Below are 13,018 nucleotides of genomic sequence, written 5' to 3' on the forward strand. Positions count from 1 at the left end.
AAGTCATTGCCTGATAAGGCAGTGAAGGCAACAAGTCAACTGCCTAAGGTTTTGGACGCAGCCTATTAAAGTGAGTCAGTGAATAATTTACTCAACCGATTCGTTCAAAACACTGTTTTATTCAGCACAAAACACTATTACTGTGGGTTGTTAGGAGACGTATTGTCGATTCTGCCTTGGCTTCCTTTGGAGCGATTTTCATTGCCGGAACAAAAAATAGACAACGAAGCTGGAAATATTGTGTCTAAAATATTAGTTGCTCAATATTAGCTTCCTGTTGAGTAAACTGTTGTATGATAACATATCGTGTCATGCTGTTGGCTGGGACTCTTGTTCATAAGCTATAACAATAATAGTAAGTATTGCTTGTAAGATCAATGTAACATCTATGCATTTGTCCTACGGAACCATGATAGTGAAGAAAAAGTCATTTAATTTTGATGAAAAAAAAAATATCTTCCGGTGTCTCACCTGGTGTCCAGAGGGTTGGGACGGGTGGCGTGAGCAGCAGGTCACTAACACAGTTACAGTCCATACCTCCACTACACCTGCATTCACACAAACCAACAAAATTTGAGTGTGAACCATTTTCAGTTAGACCACAGAACATAAGGCTAAAGCATAATACTTTTGACTCCACAAATTCTTGTGGACTCATTTCACCCACGGTCAGAACATGCCGTTGTAAACCATGAGGGCATGTCATTCCGATGGCCTCTGAAATCAATCAATGCCTTTTCATTTGAAGGGTTTCTTTAAATATGGTTGCCGAAGGCTGTCCCTTCAGCCATGCAGAAGATCACTGAGCATTTTTCCACAAAGAGCAACGTTCAAAAGACCCCATCTCATGTTGAGCATCTATGACAGTGTGTGAGGCCCTCAAGCAATTAGTCCAGGTTTTAATAGGTATCTGTTTGCACTTTAATAATGCATTCGGTTTCATTTCGTAATAATGATCAAAATACGAAAATGCACATGATATTTTATAATAATAATTGAAGCACTTTTCAGTTTCCACACGTTATGCACTACAGTTGAACTTCATTTTCAACATGAAATGTTCACGTTGCAGCAAAAGGAAATAAACACGCCACGGTGGGCATGTGTTCATACAAATAACTTCAAAGCAGGATATCAAAAATCATTGAAGATTGCATCTGCTATCAGAACAACTGGGAGCATCAGTAAAGATCCATCTCTCCATGCAGCAATTCAGTATACATGGCTAGAGGAGTTCAATCTCTCCTCAGCCATCACAATTTCATAAAGGTTGTTTTACAAAGCTCTGGAAGAAGAAGGAGTCGGTACAAGGGTATCTTTAATGCTGGTCTCTCCCTCTCCCCCTCTCCTCTCTCACTCTATTTAATTATGCTCTGTGAATTTTGGATCTTCCCTCCAGCATTGAAATGGAACGTGAATTATTGAGGTGTGTTTGTATAAATTATTATTGCTAACTCCAGGCACTTCTCTCTCACACACAAGTACACACACACACACACCCCTTTGTTGCTTTTACTCTTTGGACTGTCCACTAGCTCTCCCCCACCCTCGCACCGTCTACTTCTCATCTCGCTCTTTTTTTTCCTCGTAACATTCATCTGTTGTTATTTCTTTAGTACAATATATACTCAAGAAAACTGGCATATCAATTCACTTGGTTGTATTTTTACTTACCCGTTTTGATAGCTTTGCGAGGGCATAGAAATGTAGATTCAGACTTTGTGCTCACCTTTAAGATTTGTCTTACTGGGCCAGTCTTATAGGAGACTATCAACTTAAAAATAGATATACTTTAACACTATTAAATGCAATTGAGCACAGTGCAACTGGTGCAGTCCAGATCACACCTGTAAATGAATTCATTTGTGAAATCTGTATTCAGAGCCTATAAGCCAGCCTATCCGATCAAAGGAAACCCAGCCTTACCTGCCTATGCACCTAACTGCACTCTCTCTCTCTTTCTCTCCTCTGTATGTTTTTGCTCCCGCTCAGTAATTTTCCGTTTGATTTCGGAGGTAATGCATTTTTTACAAATCAAAGAGGAAGCCAGGACGCCCCCCACCCTCCCTTTCCCTCGATCTCTTTCTTTTGCCCTGCTCTTCCCCTCCAGGCCAGTGAAGAGATAAAGGAGCCCCCATCATTTCCTTGTTAGTTTTGATTTGGGCAGCACAGGGCTTTCAAGTTCTCCCCATCACCCCCAGAAACATTATAACTAGCAGCCAAGGGAATACATCTTCTCACAATCTCCTAGATATGAAGACACTGATTCAGGGAGTGCACAACCACCACACACACCAAACAAAAAAACTCAGAAGAAGAAGAAATGATGCGCATAAACAGGGCAACACAAAGTAACACCTTTGCCCAAGACAACATGCTCAAATGTACTCTTGAGAAAAGTAAAACTCTTCTGTGACAGGTACACATCAAGGTCACAAACTAGAAGTTCACATTTATATCGTCTGAGCATACAAATACAAAATATGATGATCAAAGTAGATAAAAGTGGAAGAAAATTAATATATATAATTATTTAAAATGATATATATACAAAATAGTTTTATAGAAATTATATTTGTAAATATATATATAAATGTATCTATATATGAGAAAAAGTTACATTTATATCACTTAAATCATTACTAGTGTCATCTGGATTATTTATTGTTAATGTTTATGTAGAACAGATTTCATGGTTTGATATGAAATATTTTGACCGTATGTTAAATCATTTTAATCATTTAGTAAATCTATGTTTTGTAATGCTGTAGGGATTCAAATATTTCAAGCTTAATGCCATGGGGAAATGATTTACGCTAATCTTATAGCACAAAAACACTAAGTATGAAATAATAAGTCTGCTTTTATAAACATTATTGCATTTAAACACAGGCATTGATTACTCATTCATTATGGAATGGCCATGCCCTACAGATTTAACACGTTTACCCCGGTGACTAATTACATTTTGTGAAAAGCTCTGCTGATTGCACATTAATGCTTCGACAACAGGGCTGCTGGAAACAATTTTGTGTTATGGGTTGACCACTAAAAAAAATAAAGGTAATAATAATAGGTTCCGAGGTGGACTAAAGAGTAGAGGAAAAGAGAAAGAAGTGAGTAACAGATGGTAGACATTGTTTCTAGTTGTGAAAAAGATGGACAGCAAGGTTCTGAAACAGAGATGAGGGAATGTGATGAGTCTCGTCCCTCTCGCTCTCTGCTCCCAGGACATGAAACAAACCCTCCGTATCTGTGTCATCTTTCTGTTTCGGGCTGCCACTGAAAAGGGACTTACTGAACACCCTCGCCCCTCTCTCTCTCTCTTTCTCCCCCCACTGCTCCTTCCTCTTTCCCTCTTTTACTTTTTCTCCATCTCTCGATTTCTCTTGACTCTACTCTGACAGTCTGCACAGCCTCAGGGTCAAAGAACAGAAGGACTGGCTTGTGTGTTTGTTATGAAGAAGGAAGCAGGGGAAGAGAGGGGTAAGGGGAAATATGGTCAAGATGGAGAACTTGAGATGGGGCGCATCTGACAAATTGTGCACACGATACAAAAAAATGACAGTTCCTAAACACATAAACATGGAAATATTTTCAGGTGGCTCACAAAATTATATGAAACCTTTATTTAACAAATGTGTACATGTTTATTCAAATTTCGTAATAACTCTTAACAATCCATATATAGGGGAGAAATCTTTGTCTCTCGGCTCAAGCATGCAAAGATCTGATCACATTAATTTCTCTACAAAAGTTTTGGATGCTTCTTGTAAGGGATTTCTATAAAGACAGTGTAATAAATGTATGTTTTATTTCATGTTCCATGTTATGCCAGTTATTGGAAATTTCAATTTGAGAGAGACCAGAGAATGTTACACATTTTTGTTTAAACACCTGTGTGTTTTATTGCACTGCATGTGTGTCTCAAACATTGACATTCACGTCCATGTATAGGCTACTTTAGAATGTATTCTTAAACTGCGTGTAAATCAATGTTAAGTACAATTAATCTACCCCACTAATATTGACTTCCACTAAACTTTGTGGATTAATTTATTGTGATCAAGTGTAGGCCTACAGTGAATGGTTTTATCATAAACATTTTATTTCAAAAAACAGTATGGAAACAGAAGAAATATCAGCCTAAATGTAGCATGTAATTGAAAATATTTTGTATTCTAAATCAATTAAATGATTTTAAATTATTCGTTTTTGTCCTGAATGTTTTATATACGTATATAAAGCATTTTGTCCTGAATGCTTTATATAAAATATCATTTTATTTTTTTACATACACAGACTTTCTACTGTCACCTCAGGAGGGTGGTCATGCATGATAGTAATGATTTCACCCCTGTAACTAATTTCTAGTTGGTTTCGTGACGTAGGTACGGCGTCATTTACGTCTCACCCCCACACCACTCTCCAGCGATCATCTTTCCTAACACTGCAAAGTTTAGATACGAGACCCAATAATTGAGTTAATAAGGTAAGGAGACAGTGAAAGCAAAGTTTTGCGGATGAGAAAACTGAGGAAACTTGATAAAAGAGAGAGAGAGAGAGAGAGAGAGAGAGAGAGAGAGAGAGAGAGAGAGAGAGAGAGAGAGAGAGAGAGAGAGAGATGGAACAGTAGCCTACTTGCTCAACTTTAGGAGAGATGATAGGAGCGAGCGTGCGATATGGTAGCCTATCAGTTTCTTATAGAACATCGGACTTAAGATACAAGGAAAAGAGGGGGAAAAGACGGAGAAAAAGTATCAATCGATAGGGTTAAATTATTCATCGTCATTAATTATCGATCGCTCTCCGTTGCCGACTCGTCCGCCTCGCGCGAGAGTTGAAAGGAGGGAAAGCGCGCTTTATTAAAACCGGCTCGAGCCTCATTGTTTCATGTCCCGCGGCAAAGAAAAAGCTCGAGCTTGGTTCTGCCCGCGCCAGTGAAAAACACACACACACACACACACACACATCGCCCCCCTTAAAGCTCTTTTTCTCTCCTCGCTCGCTTTCCCTCCCGATGCGCGGGAGAGCTTTGGGGAGCCTCGTACGGTGTTCACGGGGCGGCTGTGTCTCGCGTGGATCGATGTGGGATCAATGGCTCTCGCTGACTAATAGCCAGAGAGCGCCTTTGATCTCGCGGCTGAGAGATCAAAACCTGCGCGAGAGGGAAGAGAGAAGGAAAGAGAAAGAGGAAAATGCGCGGGAGACCGAGCGGACCTTAAACTTCACACAAACACGCGCACCGCTCGTACTTCGATACATCTGTTGTCTTGTGAGGTGACATATTGTCAACGATTGTTTACTTTCCTTCAATGAGCACTGAGCAGGTAGGCTATAACGCCCTGTCATACAAAAAAACAAGATAAACAAGCTAATTCAGCCAGTTCAGCATATGACGCTGCTTTAGGCAAGTCATCCTATGCAGAATATATTCCACTGTGGTAACTCCCAAACAAAATAAAATATTTAAAAATAAACTTCTCTCAGTCTTCACTAATTTTCCCCAGTTGACCTAAAAGTTACACACGTGAGTTAAGCTCGCGTCATAATTGAAATCTTCATGTTTGTCTATCCCCTTGCATCTTTAAAAATCAATTTTACGCGGAAACCCAAGACGCATTCATTCTGATTCAAATAATTTTTTAAATGGTGCACCAGGGAACTTTTTGGCTCTGGCTCTGCTTGATGTTAATTTAAAATATGTGGAAAGCTAATTAATACAAGTATCTGGAGAAAGAGAGTGGCGAAGAAGTGAAGTGCAGACTGCTCAAGGTCTTGAGATCACAGCGTGTGCATTTGAACACCAGATGATTCTCCATTAAATCACTCTAAAAAAAGAAGCAACCACGCAGTTAGGCTAATGAATCCTGCTCTTTTATGCGTCCTTCATGTGTCTTTATCGTACATGCAGCCTATTCTACAGGACAGAAGCCACAACTATATAGGCCTATTGCGCATTCTTCACTTGCTATCCCCCTCTCTTTATCCCTCCTCCCTCTGGTCAGTGAGTTACTCTCTCTATCGCTCTCACTTCCCGAATTAACCACTCAAGAAGTCACCACCGACTCAATCAATAGCTCATACATAAACCCTGCTATAATCGCTCCACATGCCTGTCTGTCTGCCCCCTCATCCCTCGTTACCCTTTCATTCTCTCTCTTGCACACACCTTCTGTCCCCTTAACTTCTATTTATGTTGGCTCGACAAACTACTAATTACTACTAACTAACAACTTATTGTTCACTTTCTTATTTTTTCTGATAACTGCTTCATTTTCATCCATAGGCACTGTACAAAAATTGTAATTAATCCAATCATTGTTGCTATGAAAATGTATGTGATATTTCGTTTAGAATCAGTTGCATGGCATTTTTGCTTTCTAGCGTGTAATACGCACGCACTCCCCACCCCTAATCCTACCCAAGGGCTTTCAGTGCGTAGCATATGCACGCAAAAAAAAAAAAACATGTTTGGCGTATAAATAGTACGAGAAATAACATTCGTGGTATAGATACGCACTTTCATTAGATCGTGTTGCCTGATCTGTGACGTTGGGTTGACAGACTCATGTCTTCCTGCAATCTGATGTCTTTAGACTGTGTTAAGTTGAGCAGCTTTGACTATTTATATCAAGTATCAACATTTAGATATTAGTAGGCTACATGAAGTATTCAGTTTTACAAAAATAATATCTACTATAGTGCAGCAATTGTCGGATTGTTTTTCCAACAGTTAATTTGCAAAATCTGATTTCTGTGGTAACATAAATAAACTGGTTTAAGTTAAAAAATATTATTTGAACTATATTCTGGTTAAATTGAAAATATAATTTGATATAACCGAACCAACCATTATAGAACACCATCAGGAAAGGTCCTCATATAACCATGTTTATGTTGTAATGCCAGTGTACCCATGTCATTATACAAATTTGTGTCCTCATAAAGCATATGAACACACACACACACACACACACACACACACACACACACACACACACACACACACACACACACACACACACACACACACACAATTAGGGGTTATATAAAGTGTAGAAACAGGTCCTTATGGGAACAATTGCACTTTACCACTTTTTGCAGTGCATTTAGTATGTTAATATGGCAGTCAGAATAGATACAATTGTGCTGACAAAGAAAAGTCAATCAATATTTAATGAAATCTAATAAAAAAAACGTTTTTTGTTTTTGTTTTTTTAGATAGCCTACCTACGATTCATTTGTTTTTGCCAAAGCAAGCAAGTAAATATCCAAGTTGGACAAACTCTGTTTTTTAGCCCCTGCTGATCTCCTCATATTCCAAAATATGAAAACACAGAAACCAACACACACGCACTCAAACACATAGAGAATTTAAAGATTACACACGAACGGGCCCTGCTCATATTCCCTGTGCTCCAGCCTCTCTTTCCCTCTGTCTCTGTTTCAAACTCTTTGATTCGATGGAGCAGTTTGATCTGTGCTAGAGCGAGTTTTGTAAACACATTTTTGCGATCATATAGCCATGGGCAAGGCGCGTATAAATGAGAGAGAGAGAGAGAGAGAGAGAGAGAGAGAGAGAGAGAGAGAGAGAGAGAGAGAGAGAGAGAGAGAGAGAGAGAGAGAGAGAGAGAGCGACGTTTAATGAGAGGCTCAAGTGGAAAGGCACACGGACGGATTCAAACTTGAACACGAGACATGTAGAGAAATCAGCCTTCCCCACCGGATAGGTTGATGAAATATAATGTAATAGTGGATGTCTGGATCTGCTTTTAAACAAACAACTCTATAGTGAAAAGTGTTATAGTAGGCTATCTAAATTGACATTTCCCCACGGAGAAAAAGAGAGAGAGAGAACAATTTTGCAAAAAGGACATTGCAATCACAAGTAAGGACAGACACAAACACATTACGGTGGGAGCAAATAAAGAGAAAACCTTGGCGTAAAACGGATTCGGTGCCAGCTAAACTAATAAATGTGCGCGGTCCTATTCTTTTCTCTGTTTCTTTTCTCCACATCGGCGTCGTGAGCTGCTAATTCGTTTAACTTCGATTGCCAGCGCAATAATAGCGCTAACCCGTCGCCTGGATTGCAGAGACTTCAGATCACATCTCATTGGGAGGGGAAGAAGCTATGACCCCATGTCACTGATGATGACTATAATATATACAAAACGAAATAATCAACTATTTAATATATCCTAATAAGTAGCATAAATTGTAGCTACAATAACTTGAATCAATGCGTATTATTGTGAATAACAAAAATAATTAATCTAGCTATATAGCTAAATAGGCTATAGCCTAATTAGTAAATAATAGCCTACTAAAAGTAGAAGGCCTAATCATTTTATGAGTTTTGAAACGGAAACGGTAGCCTACTAAAAAATGCGAGGACATTAAGTTCAAGTGTGAAACGCTGCAACGCATTATGCTAAGTTATGGTAAGTTCTTTAACTGAAATGCATTATTAAATGACATAATTTCCACTGTCCCCTTAGTCCATCTGTGTGTATTAATTGGTACAGATGAGATGTATAGCCTCTATGATGCAACTTCTCATTATCAAGCCCCGTATCGTTGTTTGCATAAAAATCCCAGCTGCACATGCCTCAGTCCCTTGCGCAGAAAAGGGAAGCTCTTCTTTTCTGTCCTTGTTTAGTGTGTGCTTTTCCAGCTTTTTAAAAAACGAATAGCTCGAAGCCGTAAGTGTGTCTCTGATCGGCAGTGTATGTGTGAGTGCCCGCGCGCGCTTTCTTTTCTTCCTCTTCTATCTACCTCTGTCCAGGGAATTGTTCTCAACATTCACAAACACATCGCAAATACCCGCCGGCTTCACAGTATCGATTTCTAATTAGACGGCAGGATAATCGTTGGAGAGAGAGAGAGAGAGAGAGAGAGAGAGAGATGAAAAAGGGAAAAGGGTGGCAAGAATAAATAAATAAATAAAAAGGTCTCGTGATTAACTGAATTAACAAGAGAAGTACAAAAACAAGAGAGCGATGCAAAATAATGGCCTTTCTTTGCATTCTTACAGTACCTTCGAACAAAACGCCAATGTGCATAGGCTATATGAAATTAAAAGATTTTTTTAACAAGAGCATTCGTCCTGTTTAACATATTTTCTGTTCCAATGCTCATTTCCTGCAACTTTTCTCGCTGTCGTTTGATCTCTTTTTGACGTCAGTCAGGAACTTCACACTCTGAACTTTACTCTATGCCCTCCCTCCCTCCTCCTCCTCCTCCTCCTCCTCCACCTGTCTCTCCTCCTTCGCTGTCCTTCTTGGCAGTGTGCGTCACAGAGGTTAGTCCAGGGCTCAGGTAGCTCGTTTACTTTAATCAAGCTTTCATCCTCATCAGGCCTATACGCCTAGACGCGCGCACATTCACGACGCTCTTCCCTCGTCCCCTTTCCTCTCTCTCTCTCTCTCTCTCTCTCTCTCTCTCTCTCTCTCTCTCTCTCTCTCTCTCTCTCTCTCTCTCTCTCTCTCTCTCTCTCTCTCTCTCTCTCTCTCTCTCTCTCTCTCTCTCCCCCTCGCTCTCTCCTCAAGCATATGCTAATAACTCGGGTGAATACACACCTACTTAACCCTTCTCTCCTTTGTGCTCTCCTCCCTCTTTGGCGCTCTCTGTCATTAAGATGGTGATAAAGTGTCGGATTACTCCGAGGGCTAAAACAGTGACTGCCCTGCCCCGAACTCAGCGCACACTATCAATCTCCCGGTGTGCTCCTGGAGTCCTACCAATCTCTACACTTTTGCTGTTTTTATCTATCGCCCTTTCATTCACACATCTCGGTATTCGAATCGTAGGCTATGTGTTGTGTAAGGTTAGTGTTGGAACTTGGAAGTAATTTATAATTTGTCTTGTGGCTTCAGAATTTTTTTCATGTCAAATCTGGATATTTGCACACAAAAAGATGCACTCACTCAGTAAACACATTGATTTGTTCTCTCCCTCTCTTGTATCAGAGATCCGCAAGGATTTCTCTTTTTTCCGTTTGTTTGAAGTTCTCGGCACTTCTCATTACCGACAAGCGAAGAATCTCTCAATAAAGGAAGGACGTCTTAGGCAGGTTTTACTCCTTCCAGGTGTTGTTGTCTGCATAGCACACACACACACACACAAACAATATTAATATTATTATATTTATAGTAGGCCTAATAGCCTACGATTTTTGTAGGTTTATCACAGTTGCGTCAGTATATAGGCCTAAAAAAATCTTAAATGAATCAGCACATAAATCATGATGTAACTGCAACGCAATTCTCTAGGCTAATGTCTCTGATGAGAAGGTCCATCAGACTCGCATGGCTGTGCGTGTGTCCTTTGTGACGCGATCCGGTTCAGGTTTTCCCAGGCTAGCGGGTAAGTAAATTGTTTCAGGAGCTGTCAGGATCAGGGGCTGAACAAAACCTTCACCAAAACTGTATCTAGGGGAGTTAGTAACTCAACACAACAGCACGAAATACTACTAAGATTAATGTAATTTGTCGAGGTTTTAGCGAACATAAAATACCGGTAATTGTGACTATTGGATACGTTTCAGGAATGTATGTTCAACTGCATAGAGATTAATCAATTTGGCTTAACATAAACAAATGTAATGTGGTTAGATGAGATGTAGATGATTATAAGGGGCTCGACAATTCGCCAAAATAGCCACAATGTGGCACCTGTGTGACTGACTGGAGATGATCTGAACTGGCTGAACTTAAAGAAGACTCGAGGATGACACGCACGCGTTAACTTCATTTATTTATGAGGAGGGTCACTGGTAAAAGTAATATCTTAATTAAGAATAGGCCTATCTATAAATAAAAAGAAAAAATAGTTAGGTTTGTTTAGCAAATGATAGCTATGTTTAACTTATTGTCTGTCATTAAAGGAGGTTACAGCTATTAGCTACGTGATATGCAGAGATGTGATATTCAAGGCAATAGGCTATTATAAGTTTGATTCTCGGATATCATTTTGTGAAAATGTATTAATATCGTTTATGTTTTGACAGTTGTGTTCAATCTCTCTCTGATAAACTGATGAAGAAACGAAAAAGCTCTGCGCAAGTAATAGATTTACGAGTAAGCCATGGCTGTGGCTAATTTATGGACGTTTTTATGAGCTACATGACCTATAGATCATAGATGCATGTGTTTTTTCCCCCTCTTTTTTTTCCTGCTTTGGGAAACTGAACCCTGAACATATTTAAGAACCTTAGCAAACAGGAACTTTTTTAAACATAGAGGAATTCTGGGTGCATATTTAGGTTTATTTTAAACTGTTATCCGAGTTTAGTGTGAGTTCAGCATGCATGGTTTCTTGAAAATTTAACAAATTAGAGTCCGAAAAAAATTATTAATAGAAAAATGTATATTTATGTAGGCCCAATTTTGTACTTAGCCTTGTGTCTTTTGAAACTATGTGATGTTGTTTATTCTGTGAAGTCACAGGTATTGAACACCAGTGTGATGGTTAACTGATTATTTTACAAACCAACACATAGATCAATCTTAACTAGAATTTGAGTCCATTTCAGGTCATAATCTGTTGAACTAGGCTAAAAATTCCACCAATATGTTCAAAATGAAATCAGAGAGTGCTGACTTTGCAATGATCAATATGTATTAAGATATGCATTAAGTGTCCCTTTTTGTCTCTGATAAACGGTAAAGAGAAAGACCCATTTAAGTTGCAAGTAAAGGGCTGTTCACATATTGAGCATTTTACATTGACAAATCAACCAGAGATCATGATCCAAGGCTTAAAATCTTTGCTTATGTAACATTGCACTTGGAGTTAGCTGGTTCAGACTCCTTAAACTAACTGGTGTAGAGGCATTTTGTAGGCTTGAGTATGACAAATCTGTGGATCCCAAAAGGAGCTAGATGTGACTGTTCCCAAATTTGCTGATGGCAAAGCAATGGAGGCACAGGAAATAAATCATCACTAACTGCAACTAACCCTTTAACAAAACTCCAGGATGGAGCAGGTGCTCCCAACATGAATTTAAACACCATAGAATCTTCTTTACAATCTAAATCTTAATCACTGCATTGGGCATTTTAGACCCTTTGAACACTGAAAAGTTCTCTAATTTCTAATCCTCAAATGTTTTATTTGTGTCCCTATGAATATCATCACCATTGCTGCACTGAGAGCAGAATACTGCAATGCTCTTGAAAATTTTAGCAGGACTGTAGACTTGGAGAGTTAAAAAATGCTGGGTTGTTTCAACCCATGTTTGGGTCAAACATGGACAAACCCAACTGTTGGTTTAATTTGCCCTCTGCAGTTGGGTTTGTCCATATTTCTGCAAAAGATATACAAAAATAATGCACCCAAATTTCTTTCATTATTTACTTTCCCTAATGTCACTCCAAACACTTTGTTCCATGGAACACAAAAAGTGAACGTTGAATTCTTTAAAGGTTTCACAGTCAGCTGTGTGAAGATCGAAAAAGCCCTTAAGACCAGAGTAGAAGTAAAAGTTATAACCATTTATCAGAACTTTTCAGTAGTTTTCTTTACTTTTAAAGAACACTGCTGCTAACTCCAAGATTCATCAAAACAGTGATTGTCAGGGATGGAGTGTGTCCATTTAAAATGAAGAAAACCTTGGTGAGCAGCTACAGCACCATTGAAGGGAGATAATATTTGAAACACTGTAATGTTGATTTCACTTGGCTTAATCAACTGATAAATTGTTATAACTTTTACTTCTAATCTGGTCTTTTCGATCGTCACACAGCTGGCTGCGAAACCTTTAAATAATTCAAAATTAACTTTTTGTGTTCCACGGAAGATTCACATGTTTAGAGTGACATTAGGGAACGTAAATAATGAATAACATTTTTGGGGCACTTTTTTATATACACTTTTTACACTTTTGCACATATGGACAAACTCAAACGTTGGTTTAAATTAACCTAGAATTTAGGTTAATTTAAACCAACGGTTGGGTTTGAACATATTTGACCCAAACATGGATTGAAAAAACCCAGGATGTTTTTAATAT

The 13,018-nt window shown here is 38.9% G+C and overlaps 1 protein-coding gene across 1 annotated transcript in view; it reads right to left on the reverse strand.

Moving 5' to 3' along the window:
• The window catches only part of erfl1 (Ets2 repressor factor like 1), a 30,653-nt gene that overhangs the window by 7,895 nt on the left and 9,740 nt on the right, over nt 1–13,018 (reverse strand). The window contains exon 2 of the mRNA XM_079624907.1: nt 472–548. Within this exon, the coding sequence (XP_079481033.1) occupies nt 472–535 (64 nt within the window). The 5' untranslated portion in view covers nt 536–548. The remainder of the gene's footprint in view (nt 1–471; nt 549–13,018) is intronic.

This window comes from Phoxinus phoxinus, assembly GCF_949152265.1.
Source record: "Phoxinus phoxinus genome assembly, chromosome: 10".
NCBI classification, from domain to species: Eukaryota; Metazoa; Chordata; class Actinopteri; order Cypriniformes; family Leuciscidae; genus Phoxinus; species Phoxinus phoxinus.